The 27,390-nt window shown below is 37.0% G+C and overlaps 2 protein-coding genes across 3 annotated transcripts in view; one reads left to right on the top strand and one right to left on the bottom strand.

Moving 5' to 3' along the window:
- The first annotated feature begins 596 nt into the window (after positions 1-596).
- LOC111868230 (molybdenum cofactor sulfurase 2) lies at positions 597-21,480 on the top strand. The gene is made up of 10 exons (XM_023858678.2): positions 597-1,258; positions 4,532-4,688; positions 5,408-6,154; positions 7,925-8,201; positions 10,124-10,240; positions 10,632-11,226; positions 13,220-13,453; positions 15,755-15,873; positions 15,959-16,063; positions 20,079-21,480. Exons 1-10 carry the CDS (start codon positions 1,204-1,206, stop codon positions 20,262-20,264), a joined length of 2,592 nt encoding a protein of 863 aa, XP_023714446.1. The 5' UTR covers positions 597-1,203; the 3' UTR covers positions 20,265-21,480.
- Positions 9,081-27,390, bottom strand: part of LOC111868234 (migration and invasion enhancer 1) — a 38,987-nt gene continuing 20,677 nt past the window's right edge. The window contains exon 4 of one of the 2 annotated variants that reach the window (XM_023858687.2): positions 9,081-9,337. The gene's annotated coding sequence lies outside the window, so the exon portion shown is untranslated. Of the gene's footprint in view, positions 9,338-15,805; positions 15,864-27,390 lie in introns of those variants that run through there. The other variant, XM_023858688.2, reaches the window with a different exon arrangement.

The raw sequence follows: 27,390 nt of genomic DNA, 5'->3' as shown, positions 1-27,390 counted from the left end.
AGTCCGAAGTATTAAATATTCTTCCGCGTATTGAAAAGCATATAATATTTGAGATTTCAGCAGATAATTTTGAAACATACTTTAAAATATACTTATTTGCGTTCAATATACATTATAGTTGCAAGCTTCTCTATAGATATTTTATTATGAAAGGAGATCTATATTTTTACTAGGGATTTACCTCTATGTGATACTGCAACGGTCAGCAAGGACTATATTCAACCTGCGTAGCTCTGGGACCACTGATATATAGTTTATAGCAAATCTTGCGTCGTCTGTGAGGCCAAGATAACACCAAGGAAACTGGCAACCGCAACGCAACCGCAATTTCCGAGAACTGTTATCAGCCTGAGTTGAACACTTGTTACTGAAGGGAGCAGTACTAATAGAAGAACATAGTTTCCTCAGTTTGCGCTGCTCCGTTCAGTAACATGTGTTCAACTAAGGGCTGATAATAGTTCTCCGAAATTTCGGTTGCGTTTCGGTTTCCAGTTTCCTTTGTGTGAACTTGCTCAATTGTCTTTATGTAGTTTTCCTAACTACAGACCGGTACAGAGTATAGTCGTATGTTGGTAGTGAATGACACGAATAAACTACAGCTCGTGCTACAATGTAACATATACATACTAAGAGAATTCTAATCCGTTCAAAGTAGTTCTAAGTATCAAGCAGATTTATCCCAAATTATGATGGTTATGTTGGTATTCGGTACTACGGATCGCAACGGATAACCTATAGCTCATGCTTCAATCTTACCTACGTAAATGAACTTAAGTCCGTTTACAGTAACACGTTTATTTCAAATTATGATGCCTGACATTATGTTTATATACGTAATATTCTTACAGTTAGATTCTGCCGTTCATTTAAATGGAACTAACTTCAGCAAACCATTAAAGTTGTATACCGTAATCGAACTGGTCGTCCCTGGGTTCCATGGGCACGATAATCAAGTTAATGATAACGAACGTCATGCATTTCCTGCTGATGAAATATATTACATAATATAGAATTAACGTACAACACAACAAAAACAAAAGAGACTGCTGTGTACCCTATCGTAAACGTATCATTCCTTTGCATGTCGCGTGCAGTATGCAAGTACAAGTGAAGTACAATCACACAAGTCCAGGTCTTCGCCAGAAGTAATTGTCACTGTAATTTCAGTCAGTCTACAGAAAAGAGTTCGTGTTGTGCTAAGCCATGTATTGTAAAGAAAAACAAGCTCTCATATCAAAAGAATTCTCGAGGCTGGAAGGTAAGAAGGTAGTAATGAGGGGACTGTAAATTCAGCCGTTGTCAGCTCCTGTATTTGAAACTTAGTGTGCGCAGCACCCCTGGTTCTTTAACAGACCAGAGGGTTTCAGTGTGTCATATACCCTAAAACTAAGTCTTTGTATTAGGATTCCTGGCAAGCAGAGATTTACATGAGTGGGCATATGTTATATGGGACACCATGACACCTGTTAAGTCAACACTTTTTTTTTTGTCTAACCAAAGATATTTAGAAACAGAAAAATACGACGTTATAATACTGGTATATACATTGTTTTGCAATATACATTGCAGAGATTCAAGTAAGGGAGATGCCCACAAATTCAAAAGTGTAGCATATATAACACTCAGAAAATGCCCAGAAATACAATTACAGAAGCAGTGTTAAACATAAAGACATAGACTGCATATTTACGTTATTAATTCCTTACAGTTATACAGTATCTGTGATGACATGGAATTATTTTCTGGGGCAATTCTTCATACATGACAAAACTTTTATGATCCAAAAGAATGTTATAAGGATTATGATGGGATTAAAGAAAAGATATTCATGTAGAGACTCCTTCAAGGAAATGAAAATTCTGCCTGTGTGTTCTCAATACATATATTTCTTGATGCAGCATTCTATAAATAACATACATTTGTTTACAAGAAATATGGAGGTACATAATATTGGTACCAGACAGAATGTTAACCTATTTCCACCGAGTACTTCACTTACTAAAGTTCAGAATGGTACATATTATTCGGGTATACAAATCTACAGTCATCTGCCTAAAGAGCTCAAACAATTATCCAATAACCAAAACACCTCTGAACGTTCCCTAAAAATATTTTTACATGCTAACTCTTGTTATGCATTAAATGAGTATTTTAATTACAAATGTACATAAATTTGAATGTTTTAATGCTGTATTTTAATATAGTTAGTACAGGATATGTGAAAAGTTATATTAATTCAAGTTATATTGTAATTACTTTTAAATATGCCTGTTCATCAAGATACTGTCATTTTACCTCATATTATTGTATATGTTAATTAATTAATGTAGGTGATCTTCATTATGTGACTTTGTGTATGTAGAGAANTGATATGACTATTTCCACATCCTGGGTCTGTTACCTGTATGGATAATTATGGAAAGTAAAGGATATGTATGTGTGTAGTCAAATTAGAAATGGGTGCAAGAATACATTAGATTGAAAAGACATGGTTCCAACCAAATTGATATAGTAAATAACTATACATCCATGGTCCATACAGTTCTCAATTCAAATCTGAATATTCATATTCATATTCCATGTATACAAAATATTTTACTATACATTAAAAACCAAATTGTGCAGCTCTGCTTGCTGCCTGACATACTCTTTGATTTTGAAGACAGAAACAGTATGTCTCTCTGAAACATCAGGTGACTTTCACCAGACTACATGGCATCATACAGCAAAGAGACAGATTTCTTCATAGCCACTGCTGTGAAAACATAAAATCCAATAAAGAACCATATTTTCTCTTCTTATATATAATGATATCAAGTTATGTATATACAGGTGGTTCACATTAGCCTTTGGTTGGTTATACACCCTGTATTTGACAGTTACTGTACTGTTTTTATGTTTCTGTAATATAAAACTCTCACGTTTCATGATGTTATATTAATGAATGAGAGAGAGAGAAGACTGATGTAGTTATTGAAAATATCTCAGTGTTAACAGGATTCATTGACAATTGATTAACCATCATCATAGTCACTGAACAAGTGGAAATTTATTAAAAACTTCTGACACCCATTGTTTACAGGAGGCAAAATATTACGTTCTAAGATCCACAATCTACTTACTTCTATTTGACATAAGGTGGGCAGGTCATGTAGCACGAATTGGGGAGAAGAGGAATGCGTGTAGAATGTTGGTGGGAAAGCCAGAAGGAAAGAGACCACAGGGAAGACCAAGGCGTAGGTGGGTGGACAATATTAGAATGGATCTTAGAGAGATAGGATGGGATGAGATGGATTGGATAGATCTGGCTCAGGATAGGGACCAGTGGAGGGCTTTTGTGAACATGGTAATGAACCTTTGGGTTCCACAAAATGCTGGGAAATTCTTGAGTAGCTGCAGAATTGGTGGCTCCTCCAGAAGGGCTCAGCTCCACGAGTAAGTACGTAAGACACCCATTGCTTGAGAGCAGGACAGGATACTCTTAGACCTGTGTTCAACATAACTGAATTATCCACATACTTCCTTCAGCAACATTTCTGCAATATCCATATTGCAGTCTTCTGGGTTTACATTGTACAGTATATTAGCTGGTTAGTAATGTTTTGCAGGAATGTACAAACTCCACTTCAGGGTAAAAATCTGAAACTGGAAACAATATATACCCCTCAAATATTGGTAGCCACATATCAGAATACACTCTGTCATAACTGAGATTACCTCAGCTTCTGTCTTCACTCTAATGAAAACCTAAAATCTCATATACCTCAAATATTTTGATAACTGTTGCTTCAATATTAGAGGCATTCTTGAACTTAATGATTCTCAAATTAAGGAGTAATACAAATTAATGATCATAGTCCAGGTTTACAATTTATCAACATTACTTTATTATTAACAGAATCTACATTTTTCACCTGAACCTGTATAGAAACATTCTTTTCATTGATTGTGCAGAACACATACAAATACACCTTTTCCTTCTGCTCCAAGCACTACTAATTTCCATTTAAATTCATCTTGCAAATTACAAGGAATGCATAATTATGTGTACTTAAAAGATTGTGTAATGCATGTTATGTGCCCAAATTAAAATTCCTCTTACACACTTGTTGCTCTTAAACAGTAAAGATTTTTCCTTTTTATTCATGAATTTAATACACAACATACTTCATGTGAGCACACTATCCTTTTTTTTTTCCCTTGGCACTACAGCCCCAGTGGGCCTAGGCCTACCTCCACGAACTTCTCCGTTCACTTCGGTTTTTCTAGATCTTACACATTCGGTAGGACTCCTTGGGCAGGTGATCAGCTCATCGCAAGGCCTCTACCTGTACACAAACAAACTAAACATCCACGCCCAGAGTGGGATTCAAACCCATGATCCCGGATTCCAAGAGAGCGAAGACAGTACATGTGAGCACACTAATTATGGTACACTATTATCATATTGCGCCCTCACCACAGACATGGAGGAGCATAATATCAGTATGCACTGATAATTCTGTTGACTTGACCATGTAACCATCCACAGGTGTGTGCTACTTGGATCACACAGGAGCCACACTGTATGCAGAGAGTCAGATCAAAGCCATAGCTGAAGACCTGTGTCAGAATATGTATGGAAACCCTCACTCCCTGAGCACTAGCAGCCGATATTCTACCGATGTGATAGACCAGATGCGATACAGGTGTGTCTGTTATACTGATGCCATAATGTAAAGGTTCAGAACTTTTCATTTCACACTGATTACTTTCTTCACATCACTGCTGCTTTTTTTCCTATTGTGTTGTCAACTTGCACAGGACAAAGATGGCAATTGCAGCTGAGGTGTATATAATGTATTTGAAATTCGATCCAAGCTGCATAATTTTTAGTGCTTACAAAACTGGAATATTATAATGGTCATTATTGCACCACAACTAGACAAAACTGTTGATAAGTTCTATGTATCTATAGCATGTTTTCAGGAATAGTGTTCTTGTGTTTGACCTACCAGAATTGTAGTTTTCAACCTTTCTTTCTGCTTAAATCTTGTACAGTTCTGAAGTTCTTAGCCATAATATCTATCTGCCAAAAAGAAACAGATCTAGATGGTAGCTTCAGAAAGTTTTGGAACAGGAATCATGTTAGCATCTCAAGGACTCTGTTGCTTTGATTTCGTACATATATTTATCAAAATAATTTTACCTAAGGACATGAAATAATTTTCTTCTGTGTTTTATGTACCTCTTCTTGGGAATGATATTCTTTATGATATTTGGTTCTGTGTATGATGAGCTGTTTTTGAAACATGTAATAAATTATAAATTATATAGGAATGTTGAGAATGCCAGTGTATTCTGGAAGTAAGCTTTCCACTGGTTTTTAAAGCAAATGGTTATTCAATATACACTGATTTATGTACAGGGTGCTGCAGCATTTCAATACGAGTCTGAATGACTACAGTGTGATCTTCACATCTGGGGCCACACATTCCCTCAAACTTGTGGCAGAGTCATTTGATTGGATAGGCAGTACCACAAAGAATGACAAGTTTGTATCCAGTCAAAATGGATTTAAAGAAAAAGGAACCAATGGCTGTATACTAAAGACTGACTCATATTCTGATGGTAGAAATGCAGGAACATTTATGTATTTGCAAGACAACCACACATCTGTCCTTGGAATGAGAGAACTGGCCAGAAAACATGGAGCAGCTGTCTGTTGTCTCCCACATGAGGAAGCTTTTCAGTGCTTAATGCACTGTGGATGCCCTGACTTAGATGGATCTTCAGTCTGCGATGGAAATTCTTTGTTTGTGTACCCAGCACAGTGTAATTACTCAGGACTTAAGTACCCTCTCTCTTGGGTTTCTAAAGTGCAGAATGGCTTGCTGAACTGCAAAACAGAGCACAAGAGACAGTCAAAATGGTTTTGCCTACTGGATGCTGCTTCATTTGTTTCCACAAGTGTCTTGGATCTCTCACAGGTTCAACCTGATTTTGTGTGCTTGTCATTCTACAAGGTTTTTGGTTATCCGACAGGGCTAGGGGCCTTGTTGGTCAAGAATTCAAGTGCCTTTGTCTTAGAGAGATGTTACTTCGGGGGTGGCACTGTTCTTATATCACTTAGTTCACAATGTGAACATGTCCCTAGACCAGCATTGAGTGACAGGTGAGTGGCTTTTTTGTTTAATTGTTGTAAGACAGACCTATTGCATGGCTTCAGTTGCTCATTTATAATCTCACAAAAAACTACATGAAATAGTATGTTAAAATTATAAAATATATTGGTTCCATTTTGTTCTGAATAAAAGTAAGTTAATTTCCCTTAACCTATTCAATTGATTGAACCTACATCAAAATGAACTTCCTGCAACAACTTCAGTAGTGTAACATTCTTGAAATAAAATAAATACAGGAATTGCATCAGCACATGCAGCACTTCTTTGGGTTCCAGGAAGACCACAAATTAAAATGACATCACATCATGCATCTAAACAATAAAAATTTGATGGACTACATGCTGTACATGTACATAGTACTCTTCATAACCACCGCTGTGAGAACATCAAATCCTACACTATAAAAACTAAGATTGCTGAAGTTGTCACTTCACATACTCAGTTATAATTTTTAAGAATTCTTCATTTGCTCATTTCAGTCTATTATTTATTCATTTGATTTTGACTTTCAGTGCCAATTTTATCTATACTTGTCAATGTGGCATGGCTTAAAATATATATATTTTTAAATTACCATTATTATTTGTGATCACTTTCATGTAATTCTTTCTGCAGGATATTTCCAACATTATTTGGAATGCTGAGACCCTTCTCATTATACATATGAGGAGCATACAAGAAATTTCAGGACTAATCATGTTCATAATATTGCAATTGGAATCAAATGTTGAGACATTAGAAATCTCCTGTTGCATATGTGAGCACCACCAGATTATTCTCCAAGGGAGACGCAGCCAGAAAATATGTTTACAAAGTTATGTTTAATCAATTTAAGGCTATTTTTAGTGACCATGTAGAGTAATTAGGATAGAATATATTTTTTTAAGTATGTTTAACTTCTGTCATTAATATCTGGTAATTTCCTTTTTTCAATTTTGACTGATACACTTCAGTTGCTTCCTAGCATGTGTACCAGCTGAAAAATAGCACTGGAAGCAACTAAACAGGTCATGCCTACCACCCTGTCTATCCATGCATTTCATCAGTAGTAGTCATCTTCACTTAACATTTAACGTTGTTGGTATAACCACTAAATATGTCATTACCTTCATTCATCACCCTTTGCCTTCATATCTATTGCTCTTGACAGATTTTCATACCCACTCTATAAAGTATGAACATCATGAGTTAAGAATCTGCTAGCAGCAAAGTCTGTTCAGAATGTGTGACTGCTGATATTTTGTGAGTTTTAATTTCTAAGAAGTTATTTTTACTGTCCATTGGAGAAAGTTTTACTCCCACTTTCAGGATTAAAAGACTAGCTGAATACATCAATAATCAGTGTTAAATAATATATGGAGACTATAGTGTCATCAAAATATGTTATGATTAATCCTGTATAATAATAAATATCTTTAAGTGAAATGGAAGATGTTCATGCATAGTGAATAAAGCGAAGGTATTCCCATACTTGAGTCCCATGTCACAAATATATGGTAGAGTGGAGGTAAAGCATACATTCTTAATTTTGGAACTAGACAGAGGTAAATGGTGACCTCCATGCTCTGGAAGCTGTACTCCCAGAATAAGAGCCCCTGATGTCCAGTGGATAGGCAGCAGAGTGGGCTCCAGAGCAGTGCTGATATATTGGCAAAGAAAAAATCCCTACCTTGAACTGCTGTAATTACAGCACTTTTCCTTTCCTTTGACTGTATTAAAAATGCAATGGTAGACCTCGGATAATAATAATCCTGTTCTAGGTTTGAAGATGGAACCATACCATTCCTCTCTATTGCTGCACTGCATCATGGGTTCACTGTACTGAAACAACTGACAGGTGACATGGCTAGTGTGATGAATCACACATTTTCACTGGCTCGCTACCTTTTCCAGTTCCTTGTTAGACTTCACCATTCAAATGAATCTCCTGCGACCATCTTGTACTGTGACACAACTTATGAAGATGCTTCCACACAGGGAAATATTATAAACTTCAACATGCTTCGTCCTAATGGAGAGTATGTTGGCTTTATAGAGGCAAGTATCTCTAGTCTCTTGGTACAGCCTGTAGAACAGTATTTACACCATAAACTTATGTCCAAACTGAGCTGATGTAGACCCTATAACTTGTTTAGTATGAATGTGGTCAGGCTACAGCAAACGAGCAATGCGTACTTATATGTATAGTACAAGTGCATTAAAATAGGCCTTCTTCTCCCCCCATTTCACCTTACATAATCATATTCATAATTCATTTCACACTACATAAGCCATCCAGTAGAAGCATAACCTACAAATAATAAAAATGTCACTGAGCAAGCTGGCAATATACAGTCAACTCTCGATTATCCAGGGGCGGATTAACCAGTTTGCGGCTTAACCGGGGCTTTTTTGAGGCTTATATATTGTTTAATATTCACTTTTGTATCACATGGTGAGTTGTAACACTATTTTCGCACTAGTGTGAACCGAGCTCTGCATTCTTTGGTCCCGTTATGCTAACACAATGTTCTAGGGTAGGGGTGAAAGATTGCAAGGATTTGTGGAAAGTTTCAAGGACAGATACACCGCCCCAGTTGGTCTCTTTGTATCGATCTTCAAGTGCGTTAGCAAAATGTCAGGGTGTAAAAGGAAGCGTGTTGTGTTAAGTATTCAACAGAAAAAGGAAAATGCTGAGAAAAAGTAAACGACAATATTACATTTTTTTAAGTGTTAAGTGTGAATATTCGTACAAAGTGTTGGACGTTGTTGAAGACTGTGATTGAAATAACTAATTCACACTTCAGTGTTGTGTAAAAAAGTATTAAATAGGCCATGAGATGACATAAAAATGAGGTTGAATAAATTTAAATACAGGTAGGCCTATAGTATTATGAAGGTACAGTATTACAGTACTACTTTTAATAAAATTTGTCTTAACCGGGTTTTCGATTAATCGTGATTTCCATCCCCACCATTTTCCCGGAAAATCGAGAGTTGACTGTATGTGACATATTTGGGAGATGCCTGCTTCAAACCTCAGCCAGGAAACTGGCTATTCTGACCTAAGTTTTTATTGGTTTTCTTGTCCCACCGGTCAAATTCCAACCTTCATGTAGTCCATGATTGCTTCCATCTTTTCCAATTTGTCATCCAGTAATCCTTCTGCCATCAACAGTATGCAGTCTGAGTTACTGAAAGCATTGTTGAATAAACTGTAAATTAATTAAATTAATAAGAAGTTGGATCAAGCCAAGGAGGATGAGGTGGACAGGTCATGTAGCATGAATGGGGGAGACAAGGAATGCGTATAGGATATTGGTGTGAAAGCCAGAAGAAAAGAGACCACAGGGAAGACCAAGGCATAGGTGGGTGGACAATAAGAGAGATAGGATGGGATGGGATGGTATGGATTGGGTAGATCTGGCTCAGGATAGGGACAAGTGGAGGGCTCCTGTGAACACGGTAATGAACCTTCAGGTTCCATAAAATGCTGCAAAATTCTTGAGTAGCTGCAGAATTGGCAGCTCCTCCAGAAGGGCTCAGCTCCATGAGTAAGTAAGTAAGTAAGTAAGTAAGTAATAAGAAGTTGTGAGTAGAGCTCATCACCTACTTTCATTGATATGACACGCCCAACAGTTCTATATTGCATGTGTATTCATTGCCATGGTAACTTTTTTACCGAGCCACTGTGTAGCAACAACAGGGGAATACATGTATATACACAGACTGATGGCAAGGACTTATGAAGTACACCACTGAGATGGACTCGGGTGCCACTATACACATACCAAAATTCATCAATCATAAAGATTGATTCAGCCATTCAAAAGTTGATAAGGGGGTGATACACAGACAGTATGATGATTACATAAGCCTACTTTTATTTCTTCAAAATTAGGAAAGTATGCTAAAAATGTCCGCCATTTTTGTCCTCTGGCAGGCATAGATTTGAAATTACATGTGTCTTTCTGATGCAGGTACTGAATGTTGCTAATCTCAATGGTATTCAGCTGCGGACAGGTTGTTTCTGTAACCCTGGGGCCTGTCAGCGACACCTGAAACTATCAGATGATGATCTCAGGAGTCACTTTCAGGTATGCACATCACAGCTCATGGTGTACAGGATTTAACATAATTACCTTACATTTATTTGTGATAGTTGCTGTCAACTCCCCTATGACTAATTAACTGGACTATTTTGAGGTATTTTTTAGGCTCTGTAACATATATGTCAGATGATACAAAGACTAATAGAAAATCCTTATGACTTACAATTGGAGCTCTTCTGCTGTTATCTATATAAATGTAGAGGATGAAATAGTCGTATATGTTATAATTAAAATAAATAGGAGTTTGCTGAGTAGGTTACTGTAGCCGTAACACTCTGGACTTGCATTTGGGAGCCTCACTGTTCAAATTTTGATCTAGTTACCAGCTATTTAAGACATGACTATAATTTAATTTATAAATGTTTGTTTCCTTCAGGCAGGTCATGTATGTGGCGATGAGAGAGATCTGGTCAACGGACAACCTACTGGTTCAGTTCGGGTCTCTTTTGGTTACATGACAACCAAGAGTGATGTTGATAAGCTAATTAACATGTTGACATCATACTTTGTACAAGGCCCCCCAGTCAGAAAACTGCCTGAATGGTGGCCAGACTTCAAGCAGGCTTATATACAAAAATACCAATCTGTACTTCAAAAATGTGATGGACTTCTGAATGTAGACAGAGTAAAGACTCCCGCTATTGTAGATGGAAGACCAAAATTACAAATAAATGGAGATGCTGATGACAGTAATTGCATTTCAAATTACTTACAGTTAAATACAATGCCTCATGAAACAGTAGATGGAAGCAGCATCACAGTGACAGATATATATGTGTATCCTGTCAAATCGTGTGGAGGTATGCGCACAGATAGCTGGGTCACTGGATCAAAAGGTCTCCTGTATGACCGTGAGTGGATGGTGGTGACTCCAGCTGGTGTCGGTCTCACTCAGAAGCGAGACCCAAAACTATGCCTTATTCAGCCTAGTATAGATCTTAACAGCGGGTTGCTAATCCTGCGATTCCCAGGTGAGAGTCATATTGTTTTTAGCACTGATATATTCATGATTTATTTTATCCGTCTTCTAGTGCAGTCACAGGAGCGAGACGCAACACAGAGCACAATACACGATAGTGAAAGAGAGAGTGCTCCAACAGAGGATGATAGACGTGACTCGCGTAATGAAACACGACGTAGGAAAGAAATATGCTGTACAGTTTTAGTATTTTAACACTTGACATTTGTCAGTATATATGATAAATATATATTTTAGTTATTTTAGTATGTAAAGACAAGGCATGCAATGAATTAGTTTGTCGTGGATTGGATCAGCACCTGAAGATGGCACATTGGTGCCGAAACATGTAGTGAGAGTGAAAAGAGGGGATAAATAAATGTATGCACTAGAAGACGGATAAAATAAATCATGGACTTAAATCAGTGCAACAGGACGCTAAAATATAACATTACTGATATATTCATTTACACAAGCTATTCAACTGTAAACAAGGTGAAAATAGTGGGGTGAAATACAAAGGATTGGGGAGGGAACAGTTATGACCTGTGAGAGATCTGAGGTCTTCACAGTATTGACTATGCAGATTACTGTCTTCTGAGATGTGCTGCTGTGTAGTGTGGTAGAAGTTTATTAACAATTCAGAGGAGTTTTGCCTCCATCTTTAGGGAGATGGAAAATACAGACAGCAAGCTCCTCCAAAATGTTGGTAATGTGCAGGAATTTTCTTGTAAGAAGTAATAGAAACTTAAGGAATCCTCAGTCATGATGCTGTGGTTAAGGCTCTAACCCGGTCCTGCCGAGTACACCTGCTCAGATGTCAACAAATCCTTCCTATTATACAGAGATATTTACGTACACACTGCAGTGCATATACATGTAAGTTACATAAAGCACGTCATAATTTTTTTAGCGTTTTGAGTGTGGGGTTATTGGGATCATAAACAACAAAAGAAAAACTCCGTGGCCTGTAGTCCGCAAGCAAATTATACCAAGAGACCGCCGTTTGTCAGCGAAGTTAGTGCCAACTTTAGTGGTCAGAGGGTGTCGCATCATAAGCACAACAGATCCCCACAGTCATTAATCTCGGTTTTCTAGACCGGAGCCACCGTTTCCTTGAAATAGCTCCTGGACCCCGTTCCAGACCCACTACTTCTCAGACACTCTGGCAGCGCCGGGAATCGAACCTGTGACCTCTGGATCTCTAACCAGGAACTCTGACCACTAGACCACAGTCAGTTGGTTGTTGGGATCATAAATGTCTAATATATGTTGCCTAAATCTTAGGATTTTGAGGCATTGCAGAGTTATCCACTTTGCAACCAATTTATCGTTAAATAAGCTGTCAAATTGAATTTTTATGCATGATATGAGATGGTTTTTCTCTTGATCAAGGTCACTAATGAGGAAAATCAGAGGCACACCTACAATATGCTTATCTAGTTCAAAATGGCACTTCACTTTGCCAAAAAGGATGTTATGAAGCACATAAGAAGCTTTAAGTGTATGCTTACTCCTCATTTGGTGCATTCTGAGATGCTGAATAGTCTGCATATAAAGGAAATGACTTTTGTGCTTATTTTCTTTCCTGTTAACATATCTGGAAGAAGTTTGTCATTCCTCTTTGATTATATGTATATAATTAGGCCAGAAATTTGTAATAGATCTTTCTTTCCCGTTTCATATTACTTTCAATGCTTGAACACTGAATATTTAATGAATCCTTTTTGCCATTACAGTCTTAATAGTCTGTTTTGTTCTAATATAATTGCATCAGAGCTACACCTAACAGCCACTTTGACAGAATTGGTTTGGCTTATTATAATGGTTTTTGAAAAATAATTTAAAATACACTTAGTAACCATAATTGACTGTATTAATATAATCAGAAATATCATCAGAACACCTGACATGTATACCATAAAGTTTTATGATAGCAAATATAAGGCCACAGTTATAGAATAAAATGTAGAGTTGTAGTACTGTATAACTTCTTTCACTTGCAGAAATGCCACCAATATCTGTACCACTTGATGTTACCAAAAACCACAATGATAGCAGAGTGGAAACTTCGCTGTGTCAGAGTAAAGTGTGTGGAGACAGGGTCCAGGGATGGGATTGTGGTGATGATGTAGCATCATGGCTAAGTGATGCCCTAGGACGTCAAGGGTTGCGTCTGATTCAGCAGTCAGTTTGTGACTCAAGAGTGAGCAAGGGGAAAAATAAATTGACGGCACAAGGTCAGTATTACCCAGACTTCATGCTTATGTAACAGAAAATTGTCGCAACAAAATTAAATAATTATCATGCCTATAGTATAATCCAGGAAAACCAGGTGGGACTGAAATTAAACGGGACACATCAGCTGTTGGCCTATGCTGATGATGTGAATCTACTGGGTGATAATGTAGATACCATAAAGAAAAACACACAAACTTTAATTGAGGCAAGTAAAGAGGTTGGTCTGAGTTCATGGAGGTAGGCCTAGGCCCACTGGGGCTGTAGTGCCAAGAAAAAAAAAGAGAGGTTGGTCTAGAAGTAAACACTGAGAAAACTAAGTATATGTTGCTGTCTTGTCACCAAAATTCAGGGCAAAATGATGATATAAAGATAGGAAACAGCTGTCTTGAAAATGTGGCACAATACAGATATTTGGGAATGACGATAACAGATCGAAACCTGATTCAGGAGGAAATTAAGAGGAGATTGAACTTGGGTAATGCTTGCTACCATTCAGTCCAGAAACTTTTGTCTTCTTGTCTGCTGTCCAAAAACATAAAAATTAGACTATACAAAACTATAATTTTGCCTGTGGTTCTGTATGGGTGTGAAACTTGGTCTCTGACATTAAGAGAGGAACATAGACTGAAGGTGTTTGAGAACAGGGTGTTGAGAAGAATATTTGGACTGAAGAGAGATGAAGTGACGAGAGGTTGGAGAAAACTGCATAATGAGGAGCTTCATAACTTGTACTCTTCTCCAGGTATAATTAGAATGATCAAGTCAAGGAGGATGAGGTGTGCAGGGCGTGGGCCGGGCATGTAGCACGAATGGGGAGACAAGGAATGCCTATAGGATATTGGTGAGAAAGCCAGAGGGAAAGAGACGACTGGGAAGACCAGGGCGTAGGTGGATGAACAATATTAAAATGGATTTTAGAGAGATAGGATGGGATGGTATTGATTGGGTTGATGTGGCTCAGGATAGGGACCAGTGGAGGGCTCTTGTGAACATGGTAATGAACCTTCAGGTTCCATAAAATGCTGGGAAATTCTTGAGTAGCTGCAGAATTGGCAGCTCCTCCAGAAGGGCTCAGCTCCATGAGTAAGTAAGTAAGTAAATAAGTAAGTAAGTAGTATAATCACTCTAATCATATTTTTAGATAGACAATAAGACAAGGGTTCTGAACTAATGGTAGCAAGCATTTCAAAGATTTAATCTGCTTCTAAGTTCTTCGTGGATCCCATTTTGATTACTGTTATTCACAAATATGTGAACTTTGCCACTTCTGAAGGATTTGTTACCTCATATTTTGATTCTCTCCCTGCATTCCAGCGATGAGACATAAATACATAAAAGCTATCCCTGTAACAGGCAGTGGAGGCCCACAGAGTTGCCAGCTGTCGAGGCTCCCACATTTTCTAGACAGTCAGCTCACAGATGGCGGTGAGGTTGCCAGCCACACGTGCCATCTGCCCTTTACCCCCAGGAAGATTACTGGTACTCATTTCTGTTACAGGTTGAGTCAACCTGAGGGTCATAGTGCGGCTGGAAGGTTAGGTCAACTGAAAAATCTAGTGACATCATTGAGAACCGAACCCTGTGACCTCACAGCTTGTAGCATAATGCCTCAAGCAAATACACTGCCACGTGCCCTGACATAAATACATACTTAGTTTTATCTCTGTTTACTTCTATACTGACCTCCCTGGTAGAAGTAATAGAGCTTCTTCATTATTCTTTATGTTATTTATATTCTTGCTCAGCAAATTAACATCAGCATTAACCAGAAGCGGATATGTCCAATTCAACTTCATGCCCTTCATAGACCCTCCTAATAGCATATACTAAAGCAAAGTTAATAAGCAATGGCGATTAGGTATCATCTATTTTCAGACCACTGTGAATAGGAAATGCATCTGTCAAATGTTTACCAATAGCGACTGTTGTAGGTTTCATTTAAAAAAATTTTTAGGTAGCCTAGCCAACTTCATGGGCATACCATATTCAGCGAGAATGATGGATTCTTTCTTAATACTTGTGACGCCCTTAAGGATGTATGTCTGCTAGTGACCAGTGTTATATTAGTTTCTGCAGTCATGCCACATAATCAGTGCTTTATGCTTTATATGGTTGTCAGGCAAGAGACCATTGGCAGATATGGATTACTTTTGCACTGTAAAGGATAGTTCTTGTCATTTAGTAACCAGATCGTAGGCAGCTAAAACTGGATGGAACATTTTATAAATGAAAATTGAATATTTTTATCTGAAGGAAATGTGATAATAAATTTTTGTCCTTATTTTGTTTGGTCTCCTCAGACAGTAATGCAGAACCAGTTCTGTCACTGTCAAATGAAGCACAGTTCCTTCTTGTGAACAGAAGCAGTGTTGAGTGGCTCAGCAACCAACTTGACAAGGATCAGTGTGACTGCAATAAGGTACAAAGCAGTAATAAGCCGCAATATACTCCCAGATTATGTAACATTGAGTATATCACTGCAGGGAATGTGTTTTTGATTTCAGGAGACTTTACTGGAACGTTTCCGTAGCAACCTGGTCATACAGGGCTTGAAACCATTTGAAGAGAATGAATGGGCACACTTTCAGATTGGGGAAGTGAAATTCCAAGTAAGTTGGACCTGTTTCCTTTTGCCATTCTATACACTCAAATGAGCTTAACAGAGTCAGCAGTATTGCCAATGCACTAATACTTCAGAACATGATTTCCTTCACACTGGAGTTATTATTTCATACAAATAAAACAGAAGAATTACACGGTGTGACAATTAAGTTCCCGAACTTAGGCCATAAAAAACAACACAAAAAAAGAATAAATATTTATTAATACCATCATTCAGTATAATCCCCACCTGCTTCCACATAACATTTACATCGCTCATATAACAAATCAAATGCCCAAGAAAATGCTTCTTCCTGTAACGCCTCCAGCTCTCTTGTCAGTCTGCTGGATCGACAAAACAGCCTGGAATGTCATCCTTTTCATCGCAGTTTTTAATTTAGGAAATAAAAGAAGTAGCCAGCGATAAATCGAAGGAGTAGGATGCATGGGATAATACAGGGATCCCTCATTTTGCCAGAAACTCGGAGAGAATGCCCGATGAATGTACCAGGACCCACTTTCCTGAAACACAGGCCTAATGTGATTAACTATAGCAAACTTTGAATCACCTTTTTATAAAATTTACCGTTTACAGTTTGTTTTTCCAGCACAAATTCCTGATGAATGATACCTTTATCATCAAAAAATGCAGTCAAAACTGACCTTTCCATTCATCATCTCGTAATGATTTTCACCCTTCTTTGAATGTTTTATGCCTTTCAAATACACTTATTCTCAATATTTTGGAACTTAACTGTCACACTATGTAGTTCACTTAGTTACTTCATATCAAAGAACATGAACAAAAGGACAGAGTAACAGCATTGTACATGTCAAAGAACATGAGTATATGAGAAGACCGCACTAAAGACAAACATACAAGAGAAAGCAACATACAAAACTCTGATAGCCACGAAAAGAATACGATGACACAGTTCTAGATATGTGACATAACAACAAAAATACGACGTGCCGGAGCGCATGGAAGACAAGCGAACTGTACAGTGGTCTCCTCACCAATAAAAAGTTTGCTTGATGATGGCCCATGTGCTGCCGAAACATGTCACAAATTAGAAGAACATATGATATAAATTAAAGACATTCTAAAGTATTTAATAGTCACTTTTAGTGTAAACGATATACACGTAGTGTCTTAATGACATTTTATAACATTTAATAACTTTTTAAAGTATAAAAATTACATTTTTAGTGATGAACATGTTTTAGGTGTCTTTTATTTTATTTATTTTAAATATCATATTATTGACGGTGTACATATAATTGAATAAAAGAACATGAAGACCCAGTCACAGTAATGTACAGATCAAAGAACATGGACAGAAGGACTCATTCATAGCAATAAGAAGGAATACAATTAAACCGTTTTCATGTGAAAAGATAGCAGATGCAAGATTTATGAAGGTGTTTTTACAGTATTGAATACAGTCCTCTGAAGCAGCTAAATTAAGTAACTGACTATGTATGCAACTATTTCTGTGATAGTAGAACTACCATAACAGTACCATAAATACTGTGACGTGTTGCGCAATGGAGGACAACCCCTCACCCCGCCAGCGGTGATGTGACACTTTCGGAACATTGCCATCGCTATGGTAATAAGCCAGTCAACACCCCACCTTTCCCCGCGGTGACATAACACGGGATGCCGCCATTGCAGTAAACAACTCCCGACAGCGTTGCTAGCAACACGACGCCAGACAACAGTGGTGCCTATTACGTGGCTGTTTTCTGTGTTGTCCGGAACGAGGCTAAATAAGGAGCAGTGAAGACTATTCACAGTTAGTTCTCGAGTTACGAGTTAGTTCTCAAGTTCTTGAGTTTACGAGATAGTTACGAGTTAGCCCGGCAGTCAACCTTTCAGTTGCAGTCTAGCATTTGTGATACTGCCGATGGCAGTAATCGTGAGATTGTAATCTGTGTGATTGTAAGAGCGAATGTAAAATAAAATTTGCTATATCAAATATGGCGTGAAATTATTTGTCACGTTATACACCAACACGTGACAATATAAACTAATAATTATACCATCAGAACTTGAAGAGATTTCTATACAATTTTAGTAAAAGAAAAGTGGGGAATGATAATGGAGTAATTACTACATCACATTTATTTAACAAGCACCATGGCTGCACCGTACCTCAAGCGGTTAGTCGCTGGCTTCCCACCGCGGCGGCCCAGGTTCGATCACGGGTCTGGTCAAGTGGGATTTGTGGTGGACAAAGTGGCGCTGGGGCAGGTTTTCTCCGAGTACTTCGGTTTCCCTTGCCAATCTTCATTCCACCAATTGCTCCACAATCACCCACACCTATCATCCGGGGCTGGTACAATAGACCAGAAGTGGCCGCAGTACAAGGGACTTAGTCCCACCCCACTAGCAATAAAAAAAATAATAAGCACCATTTAAATGTTTCCATTTGAAGCTAACAATATTCAATGGCCTGTATAGACTATCAAGTTCTTCATTATGTAATATCCTAAGAGCCCTCTTTCCTCCTTCAGACATCATTACATTTTGGGCTTATCCTGAATGCAGAATCAAATGGTTATACATTATAGACTGCGAAGTAACTAGACCACAGTCTGTTCCAAATTGGACTGAATTTCTCACAGACAAAATCTGAAAAAATTTTGGTTTAACATTTCAACTTTCAGTATCAATTTAAAAATTTTAGCGATGTGGTTAACGGGGCACGCGGTATCATAGTTGGTTGAGGCACTATGCTACAAGCCAAAGGGTCGTGGGTTCAAGTCCCGATGAGGTCATTGGATTTTTTTTCAATTGACCTAATCCTTCCAGCAGCACTATGGCCCTGCAGTCAACTCAGCCCAGGAATGTTCCTGGGGGTAAAGGGCAGCCGGCGCGTAGGGTTGACAACCTAACTGCCATCTTTGAGCCAATTGTCTAGATAATGTGGGACCCTCAATGTCTCACAACCCTATGGGCCTTCACGGCCTGTTACAGGGATAGCTTTACATACTTATTTTATGTGACTGAACAGCGAAAGGTGATGGTCAAAACTGACTGTTCATAATCACATTTTTATGTTCTATGTAAACACACAAATAAAAAGAAAATAACTGACCTTGAGAGGTTTGAGCTGTCTTTCTATCATTACCACCCAAATCTAGCTCGAGATGTAGTTATTTGTGACTTCTTTCCCAAACTTTACTATCAGATGAAGTGTTAAAGGAATTTGTCTTCAGTTTTTCCTTCATACAAGTTAATGCAAAAGATCTCTTGCTATACACGTGTGTTTGTGTACCCTTCACATTTCTGGTATGCAGTCCATCTAGGCCCTAAACAGACAACATATAGCTAAATATGTCCCATGTGGAGGCAGGTTAAGAGTACCTCCACCATAGCCCTGTGGGAGAAGGCAACGAAAGGGGATGATGATAGCTGAATATATTCATGGCAGAATAACCAGAAAGAATAAAAATGCATACATAATAATCTCAGCACCTAACAATTTCAGAGTCTAAATGTAAGCCCATATTCATAAATTTCTAGCCTAATGTTTACATATAACATTTAAGAAATGCAAAAAGTTAAAAAAAAACAATTTTAAATTATCTCTGTTTACATCCTTAATAACTAGTTTTGCATATAAACAAATCATTAGATTGATGAGCTAGAGATGTCCTCTTTACCGTGGATGTTATCAGTTATATTTGTCATTCACATTGTTTGAAGAACAGCAAAAATATGCTGTAAAAAGAAAGATGATTCATAGCCAGAATGAAAACCGGAAAGGCAGCTGACTTGAAATGAGGAGCCAAACTTCTAAAATAATATTTTGTTACATGAAATAACATGAACTGCTCTTCAGTTAAGTTCACATGCATAGAAGGTAGGATAAAAAAGTTTGTTGATAATAACCTTTGCAGTTGGTGTTAAGTACCCTGTGAAGTAACTAAACAGTGTTGATTGTTATCATCCTGTAGTATATAAGTCGTCCTTCCAAGATATAATCAAAATGAATTCTTGCTTTCACCTTGCAGTCAGAAGGCTCATGTACACGCTGTCAGATAGTCTGCATTGATCAGACAACTGGTGAGAAGACACGAGAACCTCTGAGAACACTTGCAGCAATCTTTCATGGCAAGACAAGATTTGGAGTGTATTTAAGTCAAGTATCAAAAGGAAATATGAATATTTCAATTGGAGATAAAGTAAATATTCTCTGAACCTAATGGAATATGCCAGTAAAATCTAAAAGTTTGTGACGATGGTACATTATTACAAATACTATGTTTCTAAACATTATCCATCATCCAGAAACATAATATTTGGAATAATGTCAGGTAGTCATAAAATCAGAGATGGGTTTCCTGCCTTTCAGACTCAGTAGACAGATTTCATATTGTCGTTAGAAATTGTAATGGATGCACTGAAGCATTCTTAAAGGCAAGAGTGGTAAGATGGATATTTATGTCTTTTGTTCCCAAAAATGGGTACATTCTTTATAGTTCTTCAGAAAGGCTTACTGTAAAAATATTTTTATTATTATGTTTTTATATTTTGTTAGTGAACTGCATTACAGTGGGCTTCTCTGGTGCTATTTGATGAACTAATGAACAGCCATTCTTCCCAATAATCAAACACTCAAAACTTCTACTTAGTGAAGAGTCCCCTGAAAGTATGGTTTATCTGATATTTAATCTAAAAACTTCATGAAAGATTCAAGTTATATAACTATTCCCTGCTCTAACCTGAACAAAATGCACTATTCTTAGTAAGTTAGAGCTTCTGTGTTTGATCTTTGCAAAGAAATTGGTACTTAAACATACATTTAAATGAGTGCCTTATAAATACAACTGTATAAAATCTTTTGTACATTTGTGCACATCACAGTGTGAAAGGTAATCTCCAGGCTCATTTTACTGATGCCTGTGAATAAAATGTTTTCTTATTAAAGACAAAAAAAAATACTTGCAAGTTATGCGTAAATACAATTGAAATGTACCAACATGTGAGATGTGATGCTATATACTCTGGTAGAAGTGTATCACTGTTCCTCTGAAACGTTGGTAATCTTCTACCAGACTACACAGTGTCACAGCCCACAAGACAATGTTCTCCATAGTCAACATTATGAGACCCCAGATCTTACAATGTGCAGGATTAATTCTGACCTAACAGACGCAATTCAGCTGTGAGGGATGTACAAGAACATGAAAGAATTTTATGTTGTTTTAATTTGCCTAATGTAAAAGTCCAAGTACCCTGGACGTAAAGTTTTAAATGCAGATGTTGAGTTAGACTGGGCTTATATGAGGGTTTGAAAGAAAGAACACATTCTTCCAAATGCAAAATATACTGTAACCTTATAAAAGGTTAATCAACTCCATCCAGTGTGACTGATAAAATGTTTCTTTTTTCTTTCCTTTTTAATCTTTCACCCTTGACATGTTTCGGTCTGAGAGACCACCTTCAGAAGGATATATCAGTACAGGCAGAAACTACTATCACAATGTGTTTGGTCAATATCAATACATACACACAATATCATCACAATGCCATCAATATAAAAGCTGAGCCTTTAGCAACTGCAGCAACGTGCGTGAATACATTGAAATATTTATAAACTATTACAATTTGTCTGTTTACAATTGTGGTTTAAAAAGATTTTGTTAAAATTTAGAACCAATTTGGTTCGTGTCCTTTATACTGCCTCTCTTTAAAGGAAGTTGAGTGTCTAACACCCCTTTCCGTTGTTTGATGAATAGGACTCTGCAAATATATTATGCCTATAATGTAGTATTTCCATAATCCCAATTTTATTTAAATGTGAGCTTTTGTTATTTTATATCCTACCTTTAGTGTTGTCCTGTTGTTTGGGCCACACTGTGTTGTTATGCTGTTCAAACGTGTGTTGAGTTGCATATTTATACGTCTTGTGCCTTATGACATTTGTGTGGGCGTGTACTGATGTTTTATTATGATGTCAAACATAGTACACTGGTTAATGTATTCATGCAAATCGCTGTAGTTGTTAAAGGATCCAATTTTATATTGATGGCATTGTGATGATATAGTACGTATGTATTCATATTGACCAAATACGTTGTAACAGTAGTTTCCACTTGTAGTGATATATCCTTCTGAAAATGGTCTCTAAGACCAAAATATGTCAAGGATGACATATTAGAAAGGAGAGAGAAAAAAAACTGTTATCAGTCACAATGGATGGAGTTGATTAACCATTTACAATATTGCTAGTGTGACAGACCAGGATGAACCAAATCAAATTTACTATTACTTGTTCCTGTAACAGAAAGTATCATCAGGCACTGTTACTTTCACTGATACTGGTACAGATCTGTGGCTGCATTAACTCAGTATTTGAACTATTTTCATCAAAACTGCCATTCACCAAGAAAAGTGAAATAAATATTCATTTGACTTACATTTCTAAATCTTTACATTTGTAGTATTTAAGAGACAATTTCGTAATGAATCAGTGCAGCCAGGGGTCTGAGAGTATAATGAATTATTATAATAATGGAATTAAGAAAGTTATCATGTGCACGGTTAGTGATTTCTATTTTTATATATTCACAAAACTGTTTTTTATTTATTTGTATAAGTTAAGCACCTCAGTGTAAAGTGCACATGCCACTACAAAAGTTACCATATTTGGTGCATGTAAGATACTATATTGCATTTAATGTCCTCTTTGTTCAATCTTCACGTAGTCTCTAATTTCATTATGCATGACAGGGAACTTTATTATGTCAGGACTATGATCACCAAAGGAAAGGTCATACAAATATGTTTTATGTTCCAAATATAACATATCATCAATTCTTCCTCATCCCTATTGATGTTAAAATTACTTGTCAGATGAGATTAGCATGAGTTTAATGTGTTGTAATTTATTAGTCCTGTGTTATATATTCTGCACTGTTGTGTTTTATTATTAGACATCATGCATCATTGCTGCTTACTTTTATGATATGGAAACTAGAATCTTGAAGTTTATGAACTGAAATATGTTAACCGCTTGCTATGCATGTATCCTAAGCAATCAGACCGATTCATTTAATGTAATACCATGTTTTGGTATATTAATCAGGGCACAGACTATTGCACTGTATTTTATTGCATGAGCTAAAGCAAAAGGTTAACAGTACCAGTCATGTACACATTTTCAAAAAGAGATTTTTGTCATTTTATTTTCATGTTGAATTCTTCAAATGGCTTTCCTGGGTCACTGTCCAAATACATATGTGATTCAGTGACTCACTAAATGTAATATCATCCCTGTTTGCCTAGCTTATCATACAGCCTAGTGTGCATGAACATTTTATAAAGGTTTTTTTTTTCAGTTTTATTGTAGTCTGTTACATGAGAATGGTGAATGCTCATCTTCTAAAACGTACATGTGCACAGTTGTTTAGAATCAAACACCAAACTGATTTGAGGAAACAACTTTTTAAAAGCAAAAAAGAAAAAATCTTGAACTACAAGTAAAACTGCTTACACTACAGAATTTTGAAATCTTCAGATTATTTTATAGAGCAGATAACATGTCTGCAATAAAATGTACAAGTACTTCCATTTCTTCACAGAAAACAGATAATCTGCCACCTCAGGTTGATAGTAAGATTGCAAAGGCCTGTTTCAAATATATTTGCCAGTAAACCCTGTATTTAACTTGAGGTCTATAATGTACCTATGCAGTTTCATTTTCTTAGGATATATTGTAATACTGTTGCCATACAAGCAGTAGTCTACTTTTAATGTTTGAGAGCCCACAGTCATTTTTCATTCAGTGCTACATAGCCCTTGCAGAAGTTGCAGCTTTGCGGAAAAAAAAACTCTAAATAATATACCCACCTCCAACACAGCTGTATAAATATGTGAGCATGACATATATCACTGTTAATGGGAGACAAATTCCTGCAATCAACTGTGTGTATATTGGAGTGTGATGCTATAACTTAAAATCAGTTAGTTTGTTTTGATTTATTTTACCACAAGTCTTAAAATCTCACAGGTCTTTTCTGTTCTTAAAATGCTGAATCTTGAAAGAGATTATTAACAAATTCTGTTAGGCTTTAATCCCATTTTATTTTGATCCAAATTTGGATTTACTGTGTATGATTCACAGAAATTGTTTGGATCCTGAAAATACTGTGTATACTTTCTATAATTTATTTAACTGATGGGAAAAATATGATATTGTTTTATAAATCAGTGAAGAGAGTAGCAGAATTACAGCTTATGCTGTAATAAAGCATAAATACTTCATCTTTTAGATTTGAGTGATACTGTCCCTACTGAGCAAGTTGGCTGAATCACTGATGACTTGTATTCAAGAGGCAGGCAGTTTGAATCTCAAGACTATGATTAAGGTTTTTCATGGTTTTCCTTAGTCCTACTGGAAAATGGCAGTATACTTCCCTTAAATTAGGACATGACCTCTTCCTTCCGCATACTTTCCTATTAATTATTCACTATAATCAAATCAGCCAACACTATACAGTCAAAGTTACTGACAGCCTTGTTAAGTAAAGTACAAAATAAATAAATAAATGACATAGTTGTTAATACTAGTGTTTAAAATTATGAAGTTCCTGATTTGTTGAACAGAACTGATGTCCCCTATAAATGGAAGTCCACTGTGCGATCATAACATCCACTATTTAGCCTTCTCTCTTTCTGAAAGGCTTAAACCCATTCACACACTTTTTACTGTTAGCTTTTATACAATGCTTTAAGGCGAATCATGACAAATGCCTTTCGCTAGGCAGAACACTACGAAGAAATATGCATTTAATGTAACTCTTTCACCATAGGCGTGGTGTATTAACTTGTCACTGCTCAGAACACTGTCTTAAAGAATGAAGCCCTCAGACCAGGAGACAAAGAATTAACTCTTAGTGTCCTGCCTTGTGTGTACATTGGAACACATAACAGCCATGCTACCAGTCAACTGGCATTTTTGGGGGTTTTGGTCTTATGATCAGATATGGTTTCCAGGTTCTCTAGTGCACCACTTATGGAGACTACAGTGTTTTAATGGTTGAACAGTTCCAAGACAAACAGCGTAGGGAGTATATTATTTCTAGTCACTTTATGGCCCTACTTTTTATTCACACATTTTAATGTGCTGTTGTTAATTTTATGTTGTATGCACTGTGACTTCAGAGTACTGGATAAGCATATATTTTTATAATTATGTTTTGTGAGTTTATATATTTTATATATATTGTTTACTGTTGTGGGCTTCAGTAGGGGAAAATTAGCATTCAACATAGATGTGATAATTTGAGTTAGAAATAGGTCAACTATTATTGGCTTTAAATTATAGATGTTTCGTACCCTAAAAATCACCATTTATGTCACAATCTCACACAGAGATGGCACAAAGAATTTTCTTCAAAGCACCCATTTAGTTATTGCTCTGCGACTTATTAATGGTTTACACCGGCAGAATTTTCTTGCAGGTACATGTATTTATTTAATCAGACCTGTATACAATGATGTGAGATATTATTTTATTAGTTTGCAACATATTACAGTGAGGAGCCGCGGCAGCATACCTGGTATAGTGACTGGCTATGGGCTTGATGATTGAGGGATTGGAGTTCGAGTCCCGGTAGGGTCAACAATTTTCTCTTCTCAAAATTGTCCAGACCAGCTGTGAGGTCCAGCCAACCTCCTATCCAGTGGGTACCGGGGGACTCTTTCCCTGGGGGTAAAGCGGTAGGGGTGTGAAGCTGACCACTCACCTCCAACTAGTGCCAAGGCCAAGAAAATGTGGATCTATACATCCACTCCCCCATACGCCTTCATGGTGTAGTGCTTAATTCGTTGAGCACAGGGACTTTACCTTTTTTTTACCTTACATATTACAGTGGCACAAGGAGTCTGTAAGAATTATGTTGTATGCATTTTAAGCTTAGATATGTATTCCAAGATGTGACACAGGGTTTTATGAATTTGAAATGTACTTTGTGATTTATAGCATTTTACACTTGCAAAGAAATACCCCTTAAGAACTTTCTTGTAAGTACTTAATAAATCGCATATGTATATGAAAGTAAACTGTGTATAAAATATCTCTGAAGGTGTGTCTTCATCCAAGAGTGATGCAAATCATTATGGTATCTTTAGAAACTTACTAGATTAGGTTTTCAGCGTACAACGGTAACCAAAATCACCATACCAGGGATCTCACTGGATACAAAGAACCATTCTTCCTATGGTTGCCTATTCAGGGTATGACAGACCTTCAAAGATATTTCAGACAATATGTGACATGGCTCTATGACTTCTTTGCACATAAATGTTAGTGAGATGTTGACTATGCAAAATGTTATACTCTTCAGATATTCTATTGTACACCAGTGGGAGGTTGTGTAATGGCTAAGAACACAGACACACCTACTTTTGTTGTATGTATTAGTGCTCGAAACTGAATAAAACGCCTACCATACCAACATCTATCATTTCACTTTCACTGGCATACCCTTTCCCAAAATGACTTCAAAGATAATGACCAAATGAATGACTTTCCATTTTATTTTTGGCATAACCTAAACAATTCCGTCCTTTAACATACTGGTATTTTTGAATACACAAAACGTTTTATCCAAAATAAGACACATTCATGATCTGACACATTATCAAGTGTCACAAGACTGCCTACATCAGATATTGTGAGCAAGTAAATGTTTCATGGTGAACTGTGGCACTGAGGTGACAATAATACCATAACCTTACAAAAAGTTTACTGAAAGCTGAACCATTTGAGCCATGCGTCTTACTTAGGCTCCGTTCAGCGGCTTCTCTTCCTACCCCCCTTTTTTCTTCTTCTTCCCCTTGTGTCTAGAAAGTTCTTCCGTCCTGCCCTATCATGTGATCCCCCCCCTCCAACTGGTTCTGCTTTTATGGTAACTAGTAGGGTAGGCAGAGACGTACACTCTAGGACGAGACGTCGGGAAAGGAGGTAACAAGCAAAATTCTTTTTTTGGGCGTGGCCAGTCTAAATTCTGTTTGGATTGTTTCCCATGAAGGTTCACGAAAAGGAATAGCCGTATTGGTGGTCTGGGGCTATATACATATCTATATTTACATTTTTCTTGGTTGGAAACTATTGGCTTATTATTTTCTTGGGTGACGATGTATTCATATATTTGTAGGCAAGCTTAAAATGTTAGCTAAACTTTTGTGATCTATTATTTGTACTGTCCTGAGAGTTATTGTACTGTACCATATTATACTTGTTATATTAAACTTTTGTACTGCTTGGACATCCCTTGTATCTCGGGGAAGTAATTAGACGCAACAACGAGAACTAGG

This window comes from Cryptotermes secundus, unplaced genomic scaffold (genome assembly GCF_002891405.2).
Source record: "Cryptotermes secundus unplaced genomic scaffold, Csec_1.0 scaffold364, whole genome shotgun sequence".
NCBI classification, from domain to species: Eukaryota; Metazoa; Arthropoda; class Insecta; order Blattodea; family Kalotermitidae; genus Cryptotermes; species Cryptotermes secundus.
This window is presented reverse-complemented; position numbering and strand designations above follow the sequence as displayed.